This window comes from Cetorhinus maximus, chromosome 19 (genome assembly GCF_964194155.1).
Source record: "Cetorhinus maximus chromosome 19, sCetMax3.hap1.1, whole genome shotgun sequence".
NCBI classification, from domain to species: Eukaryota; Metazoa; Chordata; class Chondrichthyes; order Lamniformes; family Cetorhinidae; genus Cetorhinus; species Cetorhinus maximus.
The window spans coordinates 28,711,060-28,736,616 of NC_135897.1; the positions used below are offsets into that span (position 1 = coordinate 28,711,060).

General features: G+C 41.9%; 1 protein-coding gene across 7 annotated transcripts in view; it reads right to left on the reverse strand.

Annotated features, from left to right (window-relative positions):
• Nucleotides 1-4,281: 4,281 nt before the first annotated feature.
• LOC144694161 (hepatic and glial cell adhesion molecule-like) overlaps nt 4,282-25,557 on the reverse strand; it is a 45,990-nt gene continuing 24,714 nt past the window's right edge. For 3 of the 7 annotated variants that reach the window (XM_078564506.1, XM_078564505.1, XM_078564507.1), the window contains 3 exons: nt 19,299-19,580; nt 18,542-18,638; nt 4,282-4,609 (listed from right to left, as the gene is read on the reverse strand). In XM_078564506.1, the coding sequence (XP_078420632.1) occupies nt 4,585-4,609; nt 18,542-18,638; nt 19,299-19,580 (404 nt within the window). In that variant the 3' untranslated portion in view covers nt 4,282-4,584. Of the gene's footprint in view, nt 4,610-9,481; nt 9,545-17,538; nt 17,654-18,541; nt 18,639-19,298; nt 19,581-25,557 lie in introns of those variants that run through there. The other 4 variants (XR_013579666.1, XR_013579665.1, XR_013579663.1 and 1 more) reach the window with 3 other exon arrangements.

Here is a 25,557-nt window from a genome sequence, read left to right on the forward strand (position 1 = left end):
CTCAAAATACAACCCTTGACCCTCCCCGTCCTTGCAAACTACCACACATTTCCCATCTTTCTCTCCTTTCAAAAGTCTTTGTATATGTTGTTGCATTCTAATTGCATGCCCATCTTTACTGGCAATCTATGCTTGAATTCCTCCAATAAGGTTCACTACTCTGCTTCGAACTCAAAAATTACATCCTGTGACTGTGACTAAGGTATATTTTCCTCCTCATCTACCTTCTGTTTCTCAGCAACATCATCCGAAAGCCTAGCCTTAGTTTTCACATTGACCACATCCAGCTCTACCTCACCACCGCCTCTCGGCTTTTCAGTTTCCAAGACTACTTACCTGAATGAATACTTACTGGATGAGCAGAAATTTCCTCTGATGAAATACTGGGAAGACTGGAGCTGTTCTTTTCATTCCCCACTCCAAACTTCAGTCCCCAGCTACTGACTTCATCTCTCTGCTTCGCAAGAGTCTGAGACTAAACCAACCTTGGTGTCATGCTTGACTCTGAGATGGGCTTTTGACCCCATATTCACATGACCATTAAAACCTCCTACCTACACCTTTTAACAGAACCTGAAATCAGAGCCTGACTTCACCCTGTCTCAGCTCATCTGCTGCTGAAAACCTCATTCATGTCTTAATTCCCTCTAGACCTGATGATACCTACACATTCCTGGCTGGAATCCCACATTCGACCTTCCATTAATTGAGGACATCCAAAACTCTGCTTTTCAAAAATTAATTTATGGGAAGTGGGCTTCAGTGGCTAGGCCAGCATTTATTGCCCATCCCTATTTGCCCTTGAGAAAGTGGCCTTGCTGAACCGCTGCAGTCCCTGTCTACTGGCGGTGCCTTAACTGGCACCAAGTCCTGTTCACACGTCACCTCTGTGCTCACTGACCTACATTAGCTCCAGGTTGAGCAAAATCTTGATTTTAAAATTCTCATCTTTTTTTTTCAAATCCTACCATGGCCCCTCCCTATCTCTGCAATTTCCTTCAAGCCAAACCCTCCGAGGTATCTGCACCCCTCTAATTCGAGCATTTTGAGCATCCCCTATTTTACTTGCTCCATCAATGATGGCTGTGCCTTCAGCTGCCGAAGGCCAGAGCTGGGAATTCCCTCCCTACACCTCTCTTTCCCTCCACTTCGCTTTTTTCCTTTAAGACACTCTTTAAAGCCTAGATCTTTGACCAACCTTTTGGTCATTTCCCTAATGCCCCCTTGTGGCTTGGTGTCAAATTTCATTTGACAACACTTCTGTCAAGGGCCTCAGATATTTTACAACATGAAAGAAACTATATAAATAGAAGCTATTGTTGTTATATATAGGAAAGAGATTCAACAGTTTGATTTTTCTAATTCTGGCTCAGAGATTGATTGACATTGCATTCACAATCCTCATGTCATATTTTCAGAACATGTCCAAGTGTGCAATGGGATAGCAACTGGAAGTGATAGAATACAAGTCTAGAATAGATGGAGCAGGTTTAACACAGTCTGAATTTTGGTTAGTAATATACCTACTCACACCTACCCCCACGAGCCACATGGACACAGAGATGTCACAAGGTATGCACATTTCTTTTATTCTTTCATGGGATGAGGGTGTTGCTGGCTAGGCCAGCATTTATTTCCCAGCCCTAATTGCCTTTTAGAATGTAGAGGTGAGCTGCCTTCATGGACGGCTGCAGTCCATGTGGTGTTAGGGAGGCAGTTCCAGGATTTTGACCCAGCGACAGTGAAGGAATGGCGGTATATTTCCAAGCCAGGATGGTGAGTGGCTTGGAGAAGAATATCAGGCAGTGGTTTTCCTATGGGTCTGCTGCCCTGGTCTTTCTAGATGGCAGCAATCGTTGGTTTGGAACATGCTGTCTAAGGATACTTGGTGAGTTCCTGCAGTGCACCTTGTAGATGGTACACACTGCTGCCACTGTGCATCGGCGGTGGAGGGAGTGAATATTTGTGGATGGGATGCCAATCAAGCGGGCTGCTTTGTCCTGGATGGTGTCAAGCTTCTTGAGTGTTGTTGGAGCTGCAGTCATCCAAGCAAGTGGGGAGTATTCCATCACACTCCTGACTTGTGCCTTGTAGATGGTGGACAGACTTTGGGGAGTCAGAGGTGAGTTACTCACCACAGGATTCCTAGCCTCTGAGCTGCTCTTGTAGCCACAGTATTTATAAGGCTTGTCTAGTTCAGCTTATGGTCAGTGGTAACCCCCAGGATGTTGATAGTGGAGGGATTCAGCAATGGTAATGCCATTGTATGTCAAGGGGCAATGGTTAGATTCTCTCTTGTTAGAGATGGCCATTGCCTGGTACTGATGTGGTGCAAATGTTACTTTCCACTTGTCAGCCCAAGCCTGGATATTGTCCAGGTCCTGCCACATTTGGACATGGACTGCTTCTGTATCTGAGAAGTTGCAAATGGAGCTGACTATGATGCAATCATTGGCGAACATCCCCACTTCTGACAATATGATAGAAGGAAGGTCATTGATGAAGCAGCTGAAGATGGTTGGGCTTAGGACACTACCCTGAGGAACTCCTGCAGCGATGTCCTGGAGCTGAGATGACTGACCTCCAACAACCACAACCATCTTCCTTTGTGCTAGGCATGAATCCAACCAGCGGAGAGTTTTCCCCTTGATTCCCACTGACTCCAGTTTTGCTGAGGCTCCTTGATGCCACACCCAGTCAAATGCGACCTTGATGTCAAGGGCAGTCACTCTCACCATACCTCTGGAGTTCAGCTCTTTTGTCCATGTTTGAACCACTTGCATATGCAGAGGAAGAAAAGTATACAAAGTATACAAGTTTCATCTGCAGAGTTCAAGGAAAGCCACTTAGATGTGGGAATCAAGGCCCATGTGATTCATGTTGCCATGGATGAGATCTAGGAAAGGAAAAGTCCTTAGAAAGCCACGTAGTATTGAGTTGCAGGGTTTCTAAAAAATCACTGAACCTCACAGACACAAGTCAGTTTGCAGCCATCTGTGAGGCAGAGATCAGGAGATAGAGGCAGCCAGTCCTACACTTGAATCAGAGAAAAGCTGACTCTACTGTTCACCCCCAGAATGCAGGGACTCATGATCAGATTGAAGAGACCGAGTTCATAGCTATTTAAAGGTGGTTGGAAGATTCACCTAACTTGGGCTAGAGGGAAGATATCTCCAGTGTAACCCTTGCAGTGGAAGTCAATTTTTTTTAACTATCTCCCCTGCTGGTATTAGAAATTACCTGGCTAGGAAAGGTGAAAGGAAAGCAAGCCATCGGGAGCCAAGAATAATTTTAGACTGGCTCCTGGGGCATGAAGATGTGTTGCTTGCAAGGCCAGCATTTGTTGCCCATCCCTAATTTCCCTTGATCTAGACCATTTCAGAAGGCAGTTAAGAGTCAACTACATTGGTGTGGATCTGTACAGGGGTCACCTGTAAACCAGACCATGAGGTAAAGATAGCAGATTTCCTTCTCTAAAGGGGCATTAGTGAACCAGATGGGCTTTTATGACAATCAATAACATTTTCATGGTTACTAATACTGAGACCACCTTTTAAAATTCCAGATTTTATTAATTGAATTCAAATTCAATAGTATTTTTAATTTCATGCTGCCTTTTGGCATGCAACTGGGAATTCGAACATTTCATCTGCAAAATTCCTAATTTATAACAATTAAACTTCTCAACCTAAAGAGACTGGCCCAAAAATATAGCTTCATCTTAGCAGCGGATTAATATTTTTTACGCATCACATTATTATAAAACAATCTCCCATGTACCATGTGAAACTCCAGGGGATCTCTTTATTGGTGAAAAGTAACAAAAAAATACATTTATTTTGCTAGTGTTGGGACCACCATAATTTCTTTTAATGGATATTTCCTGTTGCAAATTGGGGCTTTGTGAAATAAATACAAAATATAAAAATGACTCAAGTGCTTGTTAAGCCCACCTTTGACTAGATTGAAGAACCACATATGAAATAGACTTGAGTATCTAACCCTGATCACATGGGGATGTTATTGCCCTGTCCCTGAAATACTCTGTCATACCAGTAGAGGACATGATTCAACTCGCACAAGAAGTAGGATTCTCGAACTGCTTATAGGATCAGCAGATGTTTAAACCCAAGAAGGTATCAGCAGCACTCAAACTTTTACAAATGTATTTGGATTTAAGTCATAATATGTGAGCAATGAAGAAAAATACTATCACAAAGCCGCTTTTTAAGTAGGTGCAATGACTCGACAGACCGGACAGGTTTCAACAAGAAACAGGTAACCTTTATTACAGGTGCTACATGCTTGATTGGGACTCTCATCAGGAAGCCCTGGATTGCCCATGCTTAGGGCTCATTGGTCAGAGCCTCCCATCACATGACTGCTGATAGACAGCAGGAGAGACTATACCTTCAGCAGCTACATTTCCTCTCCCTTTAGTTTTTTTTACAATTTTTATTTACAGAAAAACATTTGAATATCCAACAATTATACATATATATAACTTCAGGTGATTAAAAATCAAGTCTCTAAGGTGCTCTCCTTATATGGCTGGAGCGGTGTAGCTCTATCACTTGAGGTTCCTCAATAGGATCGACAGGATCTGGAACTGCAACATGAGACACATCATTAGAAAGTGGCAGCTCTGGGTTTGGAAACTCTGTAGAAACATCAGGAATGTCTATTCTAGGTCAACCTGTCACCTCAGGAATTGACGGTTTGATGTTAATCACAGGCAGAATAGTTGGTTGTTGGAATGTCTCTCTAGCATGAACATGATCTACGTGCTTACGAATGATTCTATCTTCCATTTGTACTTGGAAAGATAATGGACCAGCTTTTGAGACAATGGTTCCAGGAACCCAATAAGGTCCACTTCAGAAATTTTGCATGATTACCGTGTCACCTACACTGAATGTGTGAGCTTTGCTGTGTATATTGTGCTTCAATTTTTGATTACTCTGATTCCGCTCTACCTTCCCCTCCAAATTTGGAAGCACCAGGTTTACCCGTGTACATAAGGCGGCGTTTCATCAATAATTCACACGGTGTTGAGCCTGTAGTCAAATGTGACGTTGTATGATAACTGAGAAGAAAGCGGAAAAGTGGAAATTCTAGAGTACTTTCTGAGAAACCTTTTATACCAGACTTGAAAGTTTGTACATCTCTCTCGGCTAAACCATTCGATGAGGGATTGTAAGGGGCTGCTTTAATATGTCTGATTCCATTCAGGTTCATGAATTTCTGAAACTCTGCTGGTAAAGGCTTTACTGTTATCAGAAACGACAATTTCAGGTAGGCCACGTTTGCTAAAACAGTGACGCAGCTTCTCAATTGTTGTGCTTGATGTTGGCGATGTGACTTTGTACACATCCATCCATTTAGAATGTGCATCTACAATCAACAAAAACTTGGTCCCTGAGAATGGTCCTACATAATCGATAAATAGTGAAGCACAGGATGGACCAGGCCACTCCCAAGGATGCAGGAGAGCTGAAACAGGCAACGTCTGTTGTTGCTGACAATGGAGACAGTGCTTGATCATGCTTTAATTGTCACTGTCAATGCCTGGCCCCAGATATAGCTTTGTGCAAACATTTTCATCTTTGATATGCCTGGATGCGCACTGTGAAAATCTGTCACGAGTGGTTCTCTTCCTTGCGAAGGGACAACAACTCTTGATCCCCACAACAAAATTCCATCTTGACAACTTAACTCTGTGTTTCTGGAATGGAATAGTCTCAAATTTTGAGATACAGGTGAATTTGACCATCCTCGCAAAACAAAGCCTCTGTCTTTCGACAATATTGGATCTCTGTTCGTCCAATTTCTAATTTGCTTCGCACACACAGGTGAAGGATCCAAGAAATTCAATGATAGCACAACTTCTTGTGGAACAGGAGCATGTACAATGCTATCTGGCATCGGGAGACGACTGTGTGCGTCCGCATTTGCAATTATATAAACTAGGATGGTACATAAAAGCATATTCATATGCAGATAATATCAGAGCCCAACGTTGTATTTTTGCTGATGCTATTGGTGGAATGGCCTTATCTTCACTGAATAAACCCATTAATGGTTTATGGTCCAACACAATGGTGAAATGTCGTCCATGTAGGCACTGGTGGAATTTCTTCACTCCGAATACCACCGATAAACCTTCCTTTTCTGCTGGGAATAAGTATTTTTGGCTGTGGAGAGGGGTCTCGAGACATAGCCAATGGGCCTTTCTGATCCATTTTCTGTTCTATGTGATATCACGGCTCCTACACCATAAGGAGAGGCATCACATGTTAATGCCAATTCTTTCAATGGGTCGTAGTGTACCAATAAACACGACAAATGCGACAGTTTTTTTACTTTCACAAAGGCCTCTTCCTGTTTTGAATTCCACAGCCAATGGTGACCCTTTTTAATAACAAGTGTAATGGTGACAACACAGTTGATAAGTTAAGCAAGAGTGGCTATAGTAGTTGACCATACCCAGGACAGACTTGAGTTCAGTTACATTGGATGGTGAGGATGCATCTTTTATTGCCCAAACTTTCTCTTCTACCAGATGCAAATCCATGGCTTCCACCCTGTGACCCAGGTAAGTAACTTCTGGTGCTTGAAATGTGCATTTTTTCTTCTTTAACTGTATGCCGGCTTCCATGAACCCTCTTAGCGCCTCCTCCAGGTTGGCCAAGTGTTTGGTCTTGGTTGACCCTGTGATCAGAACATCATCTAGGTAAACTACCACTCGGGGAAGTCTTTGCAAAAGACTCTCCATTTTTCTCTGGAAGATAGTGCATGCATGCAATACCCCAAAGGGTAGGCGAGTGTACTGATAAAGACCCTTGTGTGTGTTTATAGTTACATATTCTCTCAATGTGCTATCTGGTACTAATTGTTGGTAGGCTTGGCTCATATCCAATTTTGCATAGGACTTGCCTCCTACCAGCTTTGCATATGAGTCATCTATCTTTGGAATGGAGTACTTGGCTAGTTTTGCTGCCTTATTTATGGTCAATTTAGTCAAATGCGTATGGTTTGGTCAGTCTTAACCACTGGAACTTTGGGTGCTGCCCATTCCGAGAATTGGACAGGCTGGATGATGTCCAGCTTTTCTAACTGGCACAGTTCTGCATCCATCTTCTCCTTCAACGCATAAGGTACTGGCCTGAAAGAAATGTGGGGTCACCTGAGGATCCACATATATCTTGGCCTGCACGCCTTTTAACTTCCCTAATTCATCCTGTCGTATTTCCTTAGCAGTTCACAAAATCCTCCCGTTTTCAGGTGAAATATCTCAGACCAGTCAAGCTTGATCTTCTGTAACCAGCCTCGGCTAAAAGATTGGGTCCTTCTCCTTTCACTATTATCACAGGCAGCTGGGCTGTCTATTGCCTATAAGACACTGGTACTGTGGCGATGCCCTTTACCTGAATAGATTCTCCAGTGTATGTCTTTAATTTAGTGGTTGTCTGCTCCATGTTTATTGGCTGCCTACCTTCATTAAGGTATTTGAAAGTGTTCTCTCCCACCACTGTAGTCGAAGCACCCGTATCCACCTCCATTATTAGTGGCTTCTCATTAACTTGGACTGTGACAGTGATAGATTTGGTTTTTACAGCAGTAACGTCATACAGGGAATAGATGTCGGTATCGGCAGCTTCAGTTTCTGCTGTATTCTTTAATTCAATCATGTTGGTTTGCTGCTTTAGGGGTTGTTTCGACTTTACCCTGCATTGCCTTACTACATGAGTTTTCTTGTGGCACTAATGGCATTCTGCCTCCTTGAATTTACAGGTGTCTGGTCCGTGGTCACCTCCAGATCGAGAACAACTTAATTGTGGAGTCGCTGCCGAAGTGTTTCTACTCGGCCTTTTCATGTTTCTAACAGCGGACATTGCATCTCACTTCGATGCTGTGGGTCTGGTTTTTGTGCCACACTTGGCAGTAGGTTTGTGCCTCACATGAAGAGTGGCGCCATGCTCTATGTGTTGCAAAGCCTGCGAGTCTCTCGCAGCACTTTCCATGGCGAGGGAGATTTCTAGAGTGCAATTAAAGTCAATGCTGACCTTGGTGAGTAAACACGTTGAATGGCATTGCCCTGAACTCCACAAACGAATCAGTCCCACAGCGTATCATTTAATGTGTCCCCGAAGCTGCAGTGTTCTGTCAACTCCTCAAGGTTGCGAGGAACTCTCCCGGGGCCCTAAATCTGGAATTAAATTTAAAGCGCTGCATTTTTACAGATGGCTTTGGCTGGAAGTGTGTTTTCACAATGTCCACTAATTCATTATAGAACTTAGAATTGGGTGCGCTCGGGGCTGTCAGGCTATGAATGAGATTGTATGTCTTACTGCCACATACACGCAAAAGGATGGCTTTCTGCTTTTCCTCCGCGGTAATTTTGTTCGCTACAAAATAAAATCCGAGGCGCTTTACGTAATGGCTCCAGTCTTCTATATTTGCATGGTAAGGATTGATTCTGCAGAAGAATGGCATGACTGGCGAGTAGTATTTTCTTTTTCTTAAGATTCAATGTACTCATGGTAACAAGGTGAGGTGCAATGTTGGAGCTATCCCATCCTGGTCGTCAAATGTAATGACTCAACAAAGCAGACAGGTTTCAACAAGAAACAGATAAACTTTAGCACAGGGAGCTTTTCAGGTGCCAAATGATCGATTCCCTTGTCAGGAAGCCCCACACCCTGGATTGCCTGTGCTTAGGGCTCATTAGTTGGAGCCTCCCAGAACATCTCCTGACCCCTGATAGACAGTAGGAGAGGCTCTACCTTTAGTTACCACAGTAGGTAATCAGATTATTTAATTTAACTACTCAGAGAGTGGTGATAGTCTGGATGATGCTACAATGTGGAGTGGTTAGGGTGCACTGTAACAATTCTGTGATTCTGTGAATAGCATAGATGCATTTCTGAAGAAATTAGGTAAGCAAGTAAAGGAGGAAGGACTAGAAACATAAATTGATTAGGTGAGATGAAGTAGTGTGCAATGTAGCTCGTGAGCACTATAAACACTTTCGTAGATCAATTTGAACAAAGGGCCTGCTTCTGTGCTGTAATTTCTCTGGAATTCTGCAGATTAGATAGCAGTGTTGAATCAATCACTTAACGCCTCAAGGCAATACTTTTCTTAACTATTGTTTGAACTAGATTTTCATCTGAAATTCTTGAACATTTATGTTACAATAATACCTAGAAAGCTGCCAAGTCCACAACAGGTCTACAAACTGCTCATCAAATACTTCTTGCAAAAAGAATTCAACTGTTTTTTAAAACAGCCACAATCTATAATTTTGTAATTTTTTTTATCATAAACATTCTGAAGCAGTAGTACATTGCAGGAAATGCTGAAGTAAATGTTTAATTTCACCCAACACTTGGGTATGGTTCTCAGTTTTGCACAGTTGGTGACCAGAAGGGGTTTCCAGTCATCAGCTGTCACAAGAATAAATGTAATTGAGCAAATGGTAGAAGTTGATCAACAAATTGTTCTTGAGGGTGTTTGCTGGATGTTCATTCACTTGTCATATCTAAAAATTGTATAACATTAACATAATCTATTAGATTTTGATGCAAAATTATTTCACACGTTGATAAACCAACACAAAAATATTATACAATTGTTGTGAAATCACATTACACAAAGTCACAGTAGCATTGACTTCATTTAGCCATAATCGACTGTAGAATTGAATCTAATTGGGTCTGTCATTTAGTACCCTTATATGTTTAGGCTTTTAAAATTTATGGGCTAGATTTTAGGCTGGGGAGGCAGAGTCCCCAATCAAATGACTGCAGCCTACTGGTCCCAGTAGCACCACTGGGAGCAGTGACCACTGCTGGGACCGCATCCAGTCCCCAAAGGCAGTCGTCAATGGAGCTGGGTGTGAGGGTGAGGAGCATGGGTCTCACAGGGGCCAGGTTGGCAGGTCCCAGTGAAGGGTTGGAGGGCCAGAGTGGACAGGGCAGGAGGGAGGGGAAATGTGGGGGTGGGAAGACTTGGCAGAAGGCCCTCAATGGGCAGAGGGGGCCCATAAAGGAGGTGCATAAAATAAAGGGTGAGGGGGTGTAAAATCCTGGCCTAAGTGGACAAATTGCTGAAAGTGCAATATGAATGAACAGGGCAAGCAAATGTGTATCTTGTTAACCAATCAGATTGAAGGATTGTGAAATTAACACTGGAAGGGCTGGGAAGGAAGTATAAATTAGAGTGGGAAAATTCATTGTCCAATCAGTACAGAAAGAGAATTGAAGAGGGGGAAAGAGAGAAATAATTAAAACAAAATTAAATATTAACCAGTAAAACCTGAAGAAATGAGACTCCATAGTTGTAATAGTTAATTTTCAGTGTCAGAGAGCTTGTTTGGAGTAATTAATATTTATCCAATTGTTATAAGATATTTTGACTGAAATGACCAAAACCAAACTTGCTCTTTAGTTGATATTAATTCAGCAAATTGAATAGCGAACCAAACAGTGAGATGCCATTTTCCTGAAGTTAATGATAGAGACAGATCTTGGACAGCAACTTTTAGATTTCCAAGTTTAACCACACAGGCCTTCCAATCTGCAGTTGCTGCAGGATTTGCAGGTAAATAATGGCCTGTACCATCTTCGAAAATACTAAAGACGTAACAGGACTCCTGCATAAATGAAGTGAGAACCCAACTCTAAAATGGATCAAGGTGGCAGTTAATTATGCTGGTCAGAAAGCAAAATGCAGATTTTTTTGTAAGGGTCGAAATCCATGCAAAAAAATTGCCATCGGGTCTTTTCAGCCGGAACTATTACATTTTAAACTTACGTTTATGTTGTTTTTTTGTAAAACTTGCTGTCAGAATCCAATATTGTGACCTAAATATATGTGTAATTAGGAACTTAATGCCTGACTTTTGCTGGAAGGAAAAACATCCTGACTGATAGCTTCTTCATGTTTTCTCTTAATCAGCTGATAAACACTCTCGCCACTCTGCTAATTGATAAACGTTCTTACAATAGTAACATCCAGTGTCTCTACAAATATTACCACACAATGATGTAACAGATCACTGGGCAGAGTCTTTGCATTTTTCTGTGTTTCATGATAGTTTGAATTGGAGCACTTACCGTTTTTAACTATGGCAAGTGTGATAGAAGTGCACAGTGGTTGAAACTGTCATCAATGGCACCACAGAAACCAAGACCATCAAAAAAGTTTCTTTTACCTAAAATACATCTATAGTATTTTATCAAACAGGAGGAAACCATCCAGCTCATTGTGCTGATGCCAGATCTCTGAGAACTATGCACTTAGTCCATTCCTTTGTCCTTTGCCCTTTCCCCATATCCTTTAAAATCTTTCTCCCGAATATTCATTCAGTTTTCTTTTAAAAATCACTCTAGATTCTGCTTCCACCACTATTTCTGTTGAGGCATTCCATATCCTTAAAACACACAACATCAAAACATCTCCCAACTTCTCCCTTACCACTTGTCATAAAGTCGATTACAGTCATGATTTACTTCCAGGCATGTTGAACTTTTTAAGGAAGACTTGTGTGGTTTTAAAGAAATACAAGCAAGGATACTGAGCAAAAGATGATGTAAAGTGACCACTTTCTGGAAAATTCCTATGAGGATTATTCTGACAGACCTGTCCTGAGAGAACATGGAATGTCGCACCTGAAAAGGTTTCATGGCCTACTTCAAGCAGACACACTTAAAAGGGAGATAGGAAAGATGCTAAAGAGTGAACTTTAATCTGTAGTTGCAGAGACAAAAAATTGATGACCATGTTTCAGCAGGCATTTAAAATCCATCTCCTGTTGATTCATATCTCAGAATGTGTAAAATGGTCGGAGGTCAAAGAAAACAGACTTTGGAGGCAAGACATAGTTTATTTCCCTTACAGGAATGCAAAGGGTAAAATGGGTTAAAAAGCTAGCTGCAGAGCAGTGCTCGTGTGCTGTGAGAGTGACAGCACAAGAATATCAACTTGTCACCTCTGCAGTTCCAAGAAAAGTCTCTCTCCCTAGCTGGAGGCAAGTCAACAAAGCCACAATCAAAAAGGAAATAGGGCAGCTTCTTCAGCCAACCTGCAGAACCAAGTGTCTCCAGTCAACCACTAAACTGCCAAAGTCAGCTCTACCTGAATCACCCAACTTAATGGCCACAAGATTTCGCCATCTACATCTCACGGACAAGCCAAAGACTGATTCATATATCTTTTTTTAGCTTTTATTTGGACTCAACTTCTCATTTCTGATCTGTGTGTATGTTTGTTGCATTTTTATTACTTTTTTCACATTTTTAGTAACTAATAAACCTATTGTTTCTTTGATCCAAGAAAGCCTGGTTAAATTAGCTCCTTCTAAAAATAAATACATTTGGACTGGAAAAAGGTATCTATGGGGGAAAGGACCCCTTTTAAATTAACCTTGTTGTGACCAACTGAGGGGGTTGAATAAAGAAGAGGAGCCAGCTCATTCCTCCTCATCCGGGAGCATATGGAAATTGGGGTCCTGTTCAGGAAGTTAACAAGTTGGGGGACCTCGCCCAGGGACCGGTCATAACATTGTGTTCATGAGTAATTTGAGCCCTTACTGATGAGTTATTCCTGATTTATCAAAACACACCAACACTTTTAACTTTACTGTCAAATCATCTTCTGGCCTGTTTTCTATTAAAGAAAACATCGCCAGATTCTCTTGTTTCTCTTCATAATTAAAAGCTTGACATCAACTTTGAAAATCTCTACTGCACTTTATCTATACACCAGACATTTTTTCTAAAGCCAGGCACACAATCTGGACACAATGGGTGTGTTATTATGTTCAAGGTGCTGTATAAATGCAGTTATTGTTGTTGTATTCCCATCTACAGAAGTTGGCAGATTTGGCAGCTGTATTAGCCATGTATATAGTAGAATGTATGTGGCAGAACATCATCACTACACATTTTCAGCTGAATTCCTGAAAAGGAAAACTATAAATGAAGTGCTCCTATGATAGTTTAGATCATTTTTCCAATTTGCATCCTTGGGATTGGCCCTGTTATATAGGCTGAGAGCGAATCGGTTGCTGCTTGCATTACGAGTGGGTTTTCTGCTGCGCATCTGTACACGTGTTGCTTCTCTTCAGTAACACAGTCTATCACAAGAAGCATCCCATCATAAGTCCCATTGAGAACTCCAGACAAGGACACCTTTTCCCAGTGAATCATGACATTTGTTCCTTTGGAGACAAAGCATCTCAATGTGATATTTGGTGAACTCACACAGTTACCAAGAACTGATATAACAAGCTGGGAGACTGGTTCTCAAACATACAGATAATTAATCTACACAACATTGTTATTGCACTTTAGAGTAACTCATATATGATGCTTGTGAGGCATTTCTGGAACTCCCTCCCTAACAGCACTGTGGGTGTATCGACACCAGATAGACTGCAGTGCTTCAAGAAGGCAGCTCACCACCACCTTCAGAGTTGATGTAGTTATGGGACTAGACACAAGGGTTGAGTTGACTTATCTTTGGAATGGAACAAAACAGCCTGAGTTAATGTAAGGATGGAGGGGGACATGAAGCTGGATTTAAAGCAGGAAAGGAGATGTTTGGCTGCTTGTTATCTAGCAACAGGAACAGCAAGCATGTTGACATTCCTGTGGCCAGAGCTTCCCAATTAGTCAAGCCAAACCATGGTAAATAATCACCTATTTATGGTGTTGGTTGTCAGAGACTTAACTGAGGTAGAGCTCCTGACAAAGCGCTACGTCACACACAACTCCAGCAAGATCATAAAACTGTGAGAGCATTGTCTATCATTAACAACTTGTTTTCTTCTTTGTTCATGGGAGCTGAGCCACCTCCTTCAATTGCTGCAGTGCATGTGATGTAGGTACACCAAAGGGCTGTTAGGGAAGGAGTTCCAAAATTTTGACCCAGTGGCAATGAAAGAATGGGGATATAAGCCAGGTCAGTGTGTGACTTGGAAAGAAACCTGCATGTGATGGTGACTCCCATTTGGTCAGGTGAGTTACTCACTGCAAATGTCCCAGTCTCTGGCTGGGCCAGTTCAGTTTCTGATCAATGGTAACCCCAGGATGTATTATAGTGGGAGATTCAGTGATGGCAATGGCTTTGAATGTCAAGGGGAGATGGTTAGATACTCTCTTGTGAAAAATGGTCATTTCCTGGTACTTGTGTGATGTGAATGTTACTTACCACTTATCAGCACAAACCTGAATGTTGTCCAGGTCTTTCTGCATATGAATATGGACTGCTACAGTATCTGAGGAATTGCGAGTGGAGCTAAACACTGCAAATTTTGTAAACATCCTCGCCTCTGACCTTATGATGGAAGAAAGGCCATTGATGCAGCAACGGAAGATGATTGGGCTTAGGATACTTCCTGGAGGAACTCCTGCAATGGATGTCCTGGAGCTGAGATGATTGACCTCCAATGATGACAACTATCTTCCTTTGAGCCAGGTATGACTCCAACTAGTGGAGAGTTTTCCCCAATTCCCACTGACTTCAATTTCGCTAGGGCCCCTTGATGCCACACTCAGTCAAATGCTGCCTTGATGTCACGCGCACCTCACTTCTGGGGCTCATCTCTTTTGTCCATATGTGGATCAAGGCGGTATTGGGTCTGCAGCTGAGTGATTCTGGTGGAACCCAAACTGAGCATGAGTGAGCGGGTTATTGGTAAGTGCCACTTGATAGCACTGTCAGTGACACATTCCATCAGTTTGCTGTTAAGTGAGAACAGACTGATGAGGCATTAATTGCCAGGAGGCATTAATTGCCAGGATTGGATTTGTCCTGCTTTTGTGGACAGGATATACCTGGGCAATTTTCCACATTGTCTGGTAGATGCTTTATGTTTGGCTCGAGAAGAGTAATCCAAATGGAAAATTCAAGTTAATTCCAGACAGCTGAAGAAACACACTGAGCATTTTCCCATCATACAGTATGTATTGATGTTACACCATGGAGATGAGGAATGAAGCACTGAAAACAGATTTGTGCTTTGGTGGGTTTTAATAACTATCCTGCTAAAGGAACCACATAAAGGAATTTTTCTGTTTAACAGTTCTGGCACTATTCAATGCAGATGTATTCAGCATTGTGCTCTAACTTTTGTAGGAGGAACTAAATCAATATTTGAGAGTAGGGACACTAAGTGGTCAGAAGAATCTTTTCATAGGACCAGAAATTGGCCAGTCAGGATAGAAATTAAATAAGAATCTTGGTGTAGATTACTTATGAAATTTTAAACCTGTCTATTATGAGTTTACTATAGCTAAGAGGGAGTTTCAACAGGTGAAATTGTTTTAGATGACAAAATTACCTTTGCACATTTCTCCAAGGTTTAAAACATGGCTAACACTATCCTGGGAAAAGACCACTTGCTGTGTGGTAAAAGATTTACCTGTTTTGTGAACACAACAGTTACCACAAAGTAACATCGGGTGCGTGCTGGTACATACAAAATAGAACCCAAAGAAGGGCATTGTGTCCAGATTGGAAACATTTAGTTTCTCTCTGAATTCACCAAAATTGGTTCAATTAGTCATTTTGGCAATAATTTAAGTTATTCCTCCTTTCTGGTCCTCCACTGTTTATGTGGAAATATCGGTGATCAAAAATAGAAACTCTCCTTTTTTGCAATGGGTCATTCAGTAGCTGGTGCTTGTGTTGCAAGTTTGATTAGTAAAATGGGAAGACTAAGGGAAAAGTTACAACCTATATTAATATCCAACTGTAAATCTCCCATTAAAATCAATTCCAATAGTCACAGATTCAAATCAAAACAATGTACAGAAAAAGATGTCAGAGAAAGAATGATATACAAGACCATAATTTAGTGGAAATGAAGACTGGTGTCAGTTCTTAATTCCATTTAAAATGAAAATAGGTTTAGGTTGTGAAACAATAGATCATGAACATAAAATTAAGTATCTAAGTATTAATCCATCTGTATGTGTAAAAAAAGTCATGTATCAACACACATCTTTCACACTATAACATAAAGTAACAAAAGTAGTTTTTTTTCAACTGGTAGTGACTTCATGCTTTCCAACACCTCCTTTCTCTCAGTTGTATGTTCTTCTAGTGTACCAGCTACCTCCTCTTTCATCTTGGCCTAGGTAGCATCTTCTTCCCTTGTAAAGACAGATGCAAAGTATTCATTCAACATGTTCGCTATTTCTCCAGCCTCCACAAGCAAGTCCCCATTTTTGTCCTAACCAGCCCTAATCTTTCTTTTCCCACCCCTTTATTATTTACATGCTTATAGAAGACCTTTTATGTTCACTGCCAGCTTCTTTTTATGCTCTCTCCTTGTTTTTCTTATTAGTTTGTTCACTTCCCCTCTGGTCCTGCCATATTCAGCCTGACTCCATTGTATTTTCTACCTGACTTCTGTTGTAGGCACACTTCTTCCTTTTCATCTTCACTTCTATCTCTCCTGTCATCCAGGGTGCTCTGGATTTATTTGTCCTACCTATCCCCTTCAAGGGAATATACCTTGACATTGCCTGCAATATTTTTTTCTTTGAAGGTGGCCCATTGTTGAGCCACCATCTTTTCTGCCAACATTTGATTCAAACTCACTCGACTCAGATGCATTCTCATCCCATTGAAGTTGGCTTTCCCCCAATTAATTATCCCTGCTCTGGATTGTTCCCTGTCCTTTTCCATGATTAACCTAAACCTTATGATACAATGTTCATTGTCCCCTAGAGGCTCTCTCACCGATATTTGATCCACTTGGGCTAACTCATTCCCCAGAACCAGGTCCAAAAGTGCATGTCCTCTCTTTGAACTGGAGACATACTGCTGTAGAAAATTATCTTGAACACATTCCAGGAACTCTTGCCTCTCTTGTCCCTTTGTACTATTCCTATCCCAGTCTATATTTGGATAATTGAAGTTCCCCATTATGATTACTCTGTGCCTCTCTGTAATTTATTTGCAAATTTGTTTCTCTACATCCCTTCCACTAGTTGGTGGTCTATATACTACACCAATTAATGTTATTGCACCTTTTTCATTCCTTACCTCTAGCCAGAGAAATTCTGTCCTTGACCCCTCTGAAACATCCGCTCTCTCAGTACTGTAATGCCATCTTTAATCAATATTGCCACTCCTCACCCCCCGCCCTTTCTTTCTTTCCTGTCTCTCCTAAACACCCTGTGCCCAGGAATATTTAATGCCCAGTCCTGCTCTTCTTTGAGCCAGGTCCCTGTTATAGCAATAATATCATAATTCCATTTGTCAACCGTGCCCGCAGTTCACCAATCTTATTAACCACACTCCGTGTATTCGCATATATGCACTTTAGCCCTGATTTAGGCTTTTTCACTTTCTCCCTTATTCTGACCCCATCTAATGACTTAACTATTGCCTACTCTAATTTTATCAAACTCTCCAAGTATTCTATCTACCTTGAAGCACCTCTCTGATATAAGTTTAGTAAAATCCTTGATAGTTATATCTTCTTTTCTACCTCTTAGGCAGCAATGAAGAACCCGTTACCCCATTACTTCCAGCCTAACGTTGCACAGGGTTGATTGATATAGAATCTGGGACCACTTTGGTCTGATTTAGTCAGTATCCACCAATCCATTCATTTTCCACTGGGCTAATGCATCTGTAACAACAATTAATTGATGCTGTATAATCAATGTAATTAAGAATATAAAACAAGAGGATATTTGAGCTTTCTGGATTTGTGCTTTGGTTTCTGGAGTTTGATCAAAGCATGAACTATTTAAGCATTTGACTATCCGTGGCCTTTATGAAATTGAAGTTTTAACACTAAAGAAAACCTAAATATTAACATTTAAGAACTATTTGCTGGAACTGATTTGATTTTAACTGGAGCAACCCTGATACTTGAAAAAGTCAAACGAACTCCTTGCAGACAATTTCTATACATTTACTTATTCTAATAAGTGATAATTTCTTAATAATTTCAGTGTTGTCAATGTATCAGATTAACCTGTTTTGTCTTGTACAAAGCCATCTTGTCATGTCTACTTTTCAAAAGTCTAAAGTCTTAGAAGGAATCCTCCATAAATACAGTGAATAACCCATTGCAAACAGATAAGGGCTACAGTTTATTAAGATGGTCAGAAAGCAAATCGCAGAGATTTGTTTGTAAGAGGCGTGATTCACATTTTTAAAAAGCTGCCATCAGGCCATTTCAGCCAGAACTGTAAAGTTTAAAATTTACATCCATGTAGTTCTTTTTAAACATATTGTCAGAATTCAATAGTGAGACCTAAAGGTCTGTATAATTGAATTCAATATCAGATCATTTACTGGAAAAAAAAAACACCCCTGACATGATAGCCTCGTAATGTTTTATTTTAATCAGTCGATAAATGCTCTCATCACCCCTTTTTATTGTGATAACGTTTATCAATTAAATATTCAGTTTCTTTACAAATAGTACCAGACAATGAAGTAACAGATCACCAGTCAGTGTTTTTGCATTTTTCTGGGTCTTCATGCTAATTTGAACTGTAGCACTTACCACTTTTTAGTATGGGGAGTTTTCCAGAGGCATGCAATGGTTAAAACCAGGACTGACATCAGCGCAGGGACCAGGACCATCAAACTGTTTCTTTTACCTAAAATATATTTATAGAATTATATGAAACATGAGGAGGTAATCCAGCTAATCATTGCTGATGCCAACTCTCAGAGATATCCACTTTTCTTTTAAAAGCCTTTCTAGATTCTGCTTTCATCAATGTTTCTGGTGAAGCCTCCATATGTTGAAAATGCACAGCATAAAAAAATCTTCTAACCTCTTGCTTTACTCTGTTCATGATACATTTATCCCCTTACTGATAAGTGAAAATAGTTATTCCTGATTTAACAAAACCCATCATAATTATGAACTCTACTGTCAAATCCTCTTCTAGCCTTTTTTGTTATAGGGAAAACAGCTCCACATTCTCTTGTCTCTCTTCATAATTGAAAGCTCTCATCCCTGGCATCAGCTTTGTTAATCTTTATTGAATTCTCTCTATGCTCTCAACATTCAAGCAATAAAGTCAAGCAATACGGACAGACAGTGGTGTGTTATAATGTTGAAGGTGCTATTTAAATGCAAGTTATTGTTGTCGTGCCTCCCAACTACAGAAGTTGGCAGATTTTGTAGCTGTATTAGCCACGGATATAGAGGAATGTATGTGTCACAACATCATAACCACACATTCTCAGCTCAATTCCTGTGAAGGAAAGCTATAAGTGGGGTTGCTGTCATCACTTTTCCAATTTCTCACCATTGGAATTGATCTTGTTATATAGGCTGACAGTCACTTGGTTGCTGGTTGCAATACTGACTGGGTTTTCTGCCATGCATCTGTATGCACGTTGCTCCTCTTCAGTTTCACAGTCTATCACAAGCTTTGTACCATCATGTGCCCCATTGAGAACTCCAGACAAAGACACCTTTTCCCAGTGAATCACAACATTTGTCCCTTTGGAGACAGAGCAGCTCAAAGTGATATTTGGTGAACTCACACAGTTGCCAAGGATCACTATCACAGGCTGGGAAACTGGTTCTGAAATACACAGATAATAATTAACCTACACAACATAGTCATTGCATTTATTCATTTTACATGTTGCCTTGTGAGACATTTCTGAGATGTGATAAGCTAGAAGGCAAATGCAAGACTTTCTGATTTGTGTTTTAAGCGGATTGATGTTAAAGCTTTTAAGTTCCAATATAATAGATGTCCTGATATTGTTAAGAAACAGAGATAGTTTAAGTAAGTTATATTGGTATTTGTGGGTGTTAGGAATGAGTTTTAGCTTTAATGCTTAAGTTTGGTTTGTATTTCTGTATCTGTGCATTAAGAAAAGGTCAAGTTGAGTTCTGGTTTCACTTTAAAAGGTGCCTGCATTTCTAATGAGAGATAATGACTGTAAGAGAAGTTAAACAAACACAAGAGTTGAAAAACTGGGCTGTTGCCTAGCAACAGAGGTCCAGAGTGGCAGATCCCTCCCACAGAAACACACAAGAAACTAGAAACAGCAGTTTTGAGTTTAGTTTTTGAAGATAGCTGCCAGGCAGAAGCAGCCTAGAAGGCTTAGATAGTGAATTCCAAGCTAAAGTTGGCTGAAAGTAGCAGCCAGGGAGAGCCTGGATCAAAGGGGACAGATGACCAATCCCAAGCTAAAGAAGAAATTCCCCAAGACTCCAGGGAGTGAAACAGGAGAAAGTCCCAAGCAGACCTTCTAGTCAAAGGTAGGAAAAGAACCTTGAAGAAGTCCTTTTGAGTTAAGTTAAGAGTGAGGGGCAGAGAAATGCTTTAACTTCATGCTTAAACTTCCAAGCTGCAGAAGCAGAGTCAAAGCGATATAAAAGCTTGTGAGAAGTCAGAAGGTCCAAAGAGGCAACTGAAGGACTGTAACTCTTTGCTATGAACATGTGAAATAGTGGTGTACTGTTGACAGCTGAGTCAGTGAGAGAGAATGCATGGAAGAAAGCTTGAATGCATGTAGTGACCCAGGGGTGAGGAACATCGGAAGGAGAGTTTGAAACCCTGGAGGTGAACCCTTGCGGAAGGTGCCTGTGAGAAAGTGTCAGTTTGGGAGAAGATTCCAAGGCAAGTTCTTGGAAAGTGGAGATTGGAAACCCTCGTGTGAAAGATGAAGCTCAGTGAGACTGATTGGCTCATGGCGTAACAAGCATCTGGGTGGAGTTGAGGAGAAATCCATAGAATCTGTCTGGGGTGGCATCTGTCACTTGGTTTTGGAGTGTGGTGTGTCTGACCACAAGTTGCCAATTGGTTTACATGGACTGTACTTACTGTGAACATTAGAGTATAAGATAGCTTTCGTAACTTGTGTTATCCGTACAAATCTGTATATATCTGTAAATGTATAGTTGTGGGTGAAGGAGTATTGTAATATAATTCATCTTTTCTTGTTAAATAAATGTTTTGTAATTTTGTTAAAAGTTTACTAGCTGACTCTGGTAACTCTGATCAGTAGCTACTCCCCACATATCTAAACAAATAAATAAAAGTTAGGATCTATCAAGTTGGGTTCCACCCTGGGATCAGGCTTATCCAGTGGTAATCTCAGCTGGGGATCATAAAAATATTAACTCATGCATTGTTTTTGTGCTTCACAAATGCATCCAACTGATGCATTATGCAGAAGACAATGGATTTCTTGAGAGCATACTACCAGGGTTGTCAAATGCACCAGGAATTTTCTTGTTCATTTCACAGCTGTAACTTTGACTGATGTTTGGTAGAAACTTCATTTACACATGCAAACAGAGGGTTCCATAAAAATTCCGATAGTTAGGGCAGCCAATTGGGAAAATACCAGAGGAAATTCCCGTGATTAAATTGCCCCAGTGAGTGAGAAAGACCCAAATGATAAAACACAGCATTGTAAATTATTAACTTGGATAATGTTCAAACAGCAGTTTTGGGAAAGAGATGGAAAATATTTATAGAACAAAACATTTTCAGCTAAATATTTTCACATCCAATGTTTTCTACATTCTACTTCCTCTTAGACAAGTTATAGTTTCAACATGCTCACTTGGTAACCCCAATAGCTATGTGACTGAGGGTCATGTGGCTTGCTTTTTCATGATTACAAGTATTGGCTCATTGGTAATTCATTATGCTCAGGAGGACATCAACTAACTGTAACCTTTAGCAAGCTGTTGGTGGAAAAACAATCACTATTTGTTTTCACATGCGATAGGCCTCATTCAGGTTTGGTATTGTATCAACATTTGCTAGTTTTGCATGTGTGAGCTGGAATCTGGCAGAATTTGCTTGTGGAGGAACCTGGCTGGATCAGTGAATCAAGGGGCATTGACAATGAACTAATTATTTTAAGTACATTGCAAATTGTAATTTGATACAAATGTTTATACTGAACTACTGTATTTTTACTTAATACAGAAACTGTTTAAAAATGATCAAAACCAATTTGCATCATGAGTTCTTTCAAGCTGCAATACAAAATGTTTTGTAATGTTCCAATGTTACTATATTCCTCAAAGTTAGCAGAAGTTCCAGTACTGTACTTACCAAACACTTGTATTCTGAAAGTACTTTCATCACGGTCTTTCAGTTCAGCCCCATAGTAGTCAATGTATATTTCATAATTCCCAGTGTCATTAACCTGTACATCATTCAGCATCACAAAATCGCTGTTGCATCCAACTCTGTGTTGATACAGTGGGTGGACAATGTGCAGCTTCTTCGGATTACTTGATTTCCATGTTAAAATCTTAAAGGCCAATGGAGACTTCAATCTAAGTGTCACACCATACTGATCTGTGCCTTGATGCTCAGTAGGGAACAGGACCTGTTCTCCTGCAGTGGCATTAGTGATGGTATCAGGTCTGGCGAACAATGCTTCTCCACACACTACAAATATATGAAATACTGGAAAACACAAGCATAAATTGTACGCATCAATTTTTTGATGCTAGCCTAAGAACAATAAAATGTATCACCTCGTGATGTGTGAGAGTGGAGGGAAAGGTAGGTATCCGGGGTCTTTTTCATGGTTGAGTTTACTTCAAGACAAAATATAGGGAGATGGGAGATTAGAAAAGGCTGGATCCCCTGTGGAAGACTCAGTAATCTGTCAAATAAACCAAAAGGTTCACTGACTAGTGTCTGAAATTCTGTGCTGGCAAGCTATATTATTTCAGCAATTTCAACTCCAACAATAATGCTATGGATGCTTGGGAGTGGGAAAGATTTCTGACCCTCTGTCTTTCCATTCAGCACCTATATTCTTCAGGTTTAGGTAAGAGGATATGCTCTTATGGACAGGGAGGTTACACTCATTACAGGGTCAATGTTACATCTACATGTGCAAATTACTCAATAATATCTTTCCTTGTGTCATGAAAGCAAGGGCCTGAATTTTCAGCACGTCAGGTGAGCGCGATCAGCAGGACCGGAAGCGGATGTGAAACTCACTCCTGGCTGTGTTCGGCTTCTGACAGTGGTTTCAAGCTGGCTGGCCAATTAACTGTTCGCCAGCGTGAAATGCACACTAAGAGAGGCCCAGCGCTGCTGGTGGGGAGCGGGAAGAGGGTGGGCGCCAGGGCCAGAAAGGATGTGGGTGGGGTTTAAAAAAAGCCCCCTGAAGGCTGGAAGTCTGAGCACAGAGCCTTGGGGGAGCTGCTGTGAACTCGCATTTTTCACATTTTGCTTGATTGAGAGTGCTGCTACTGTCTCTGGAATGCCATTGTTGTCCAGAGCCCACACCAGGCATGATGGAAATGACCAGGGCCAGTCTGCCCCCCCCACCAACCTCCGTTGTTCAGACGAGTGCCTTAGGGCACTCTGGAAGCAATAAGTGACCTTCCCAAAATCCTGCTGCCGCAGAATGGCAAGAAGAGGCTACCTCATGTGACGAAGAAGGCCTGGATGGCGGTGGCAGGCCTGGTCAGCGGCCATGATGTTGTTTGCAGAACCTGGATCCAGCGTAGGGAAAGGTTCAATGGCCTTCTGTACTCCACCAGGGTCAGTACTGATTCCAGTTGGAACCGTGGATACCTGCCTTTGTGGGCGGCAGCACTTGTTGGTGCTCACAGGTGTGAAATGCAGAGCCCAATGTGGCACATAATCATGTGCCCTGATAGACCATGGCTGGCATGTATGTCAGGGGTGATGTGTGATAATGTGATGGACAAGTGAACCAGCACTTTTGTTGGGCAGGGTGCGGGGAGGCATGGGTAGGCTGGAATGTGCCAGCATCTAGAGGGAGATGATGAAAGCATTTTGGTTCCTACAGGAGAAGAGGATTTACAATGCACAGGGGGATGACAGACGGATGGTCAGATACCCAACATTCTTATCTTAAGTCAGGCAGAGGAGCTAGCACTGGAAATGTCCTGTGAACATGGAGCCAGGTCCACTGGCCACAGAGAGGCAGGAGTGTCAGATGAGGGTGAGAGTCCAGTGGATGGGGGAGAGATTGGTGGAGAGTATGAGAGATGTGGGGTATCGTTTGTAAGGCTGACATGGGAAATCCAGTTATCCCTGTTGCTCATCCATTCAGATGCCTTTGCTCAACCAGATGTCCATTCTGAGTGGCAACCAGACTCTGTACACTCTGACTTCATTATGATGCTTGATACTGAAATTTGTGTTTCCTCCCTCAGAATGCACATGTTCACGACGCCAAAAGGACCCTGAAGACCCTCCCTTGATCTCCAAGGATGACGAGCTTCCAGACGCACCTGAGTCACTTCCTCCCTCTGTACCATTCACCAGCATGGATACAGGCACATTGGTGAGCTTAAGTGTATCAAAGCAGATGCTAATACACAGTGAGGAAGGCACGTCACACTCACCTGAGGAGCAGGCGGAGACAGAGCGTCCCCAGGGCGTCAGTTGTCAGAGGGTTGCTGGAGACCAGGACGATGCTGAACCTGAGGCAGATGATGAGCATCTGGAGTTGTCCATCAAGTGGCAGATGCTGGATATCTAGCGGGGTTTGTAGGAAAATCTGGCAGAGATCCAAAAGGGTCTGCATTCCATGGTCTCAGTGGAGGAGTCCATGCAGAGCGTGAGCACTGCGTTGGCCCAGAGCTCAGAACGCACTGCCTCCTCCATAGAGACAGTGGTGACTCTCATGGAGAGGCAGCTCCAGGAACTCAATCAGGGCTTTCTGGGTTTGTGTTCAGGCCTGCAAGCCCTCACACTGGCAGTGACATCAGCAGGTCACTGCCAATGTGCGAGATGGATGAGGCACCTAGTAACTCTGCTAACTGCCCATCCATCTATGGTGAGCAGGGGGGTTCAAACCAACCTCATGTTGATGGACAAGCTGCAACTCATATCTGGGGGCTCCTCTCAGGGCACTCATGATGATGACAGCAGTTCCTCTGACCCTCTGCCAGTGACCATGGCATCTGAGGAGACTGCGACGACTGAGGAGTTTCCAGCCATTGCACTGGACTTCCTGCCCAGACTGGGCCTTCACAGGTATCGGCAACCAGAGGACGGCGGCCAAGGTGATCAAGGTCAACGGGGCATCAGATCCAGCTGCCTGCCTCCAATCCAGCTGCCAGCAAGGGGGATGTACCAAGACGTAGCACTCGCAAGTGGAAATTTAAGTCACAGTGATCACATTAGGGGGTCTCACGGGTGATTAATATTTCCTTGGCACATGTGTATTGGTGCATATATACCTTTGCCTTGATCATTAAAATGTAACATTATTTCAATGGCCTTATAATGCTTTATGCAATTGATAGGGAAAAGGCCACAATCGTGTGTCATACATAGGAAGTGCTGCAAAATGTATTTCACAGGTTTGTACTTGACGTAAGGGTGACAGGAGTGCCTCATCAGTAATGATCAGTGAGGTGGCTTTTCCCTTGCCATCACCTTGCTCCTTGCTTTGGATTGCTAACTGAAGGTCCTCTGAATCGAGCCCTCCCTGGTCTTCCTGCTTCCTCACAGCGGGATCTTGTTCCTCACCCTGAGGCTCCTCAGCTTCCTCCTCAGACTCAGCTGTTGAATCATCCACTGTGGC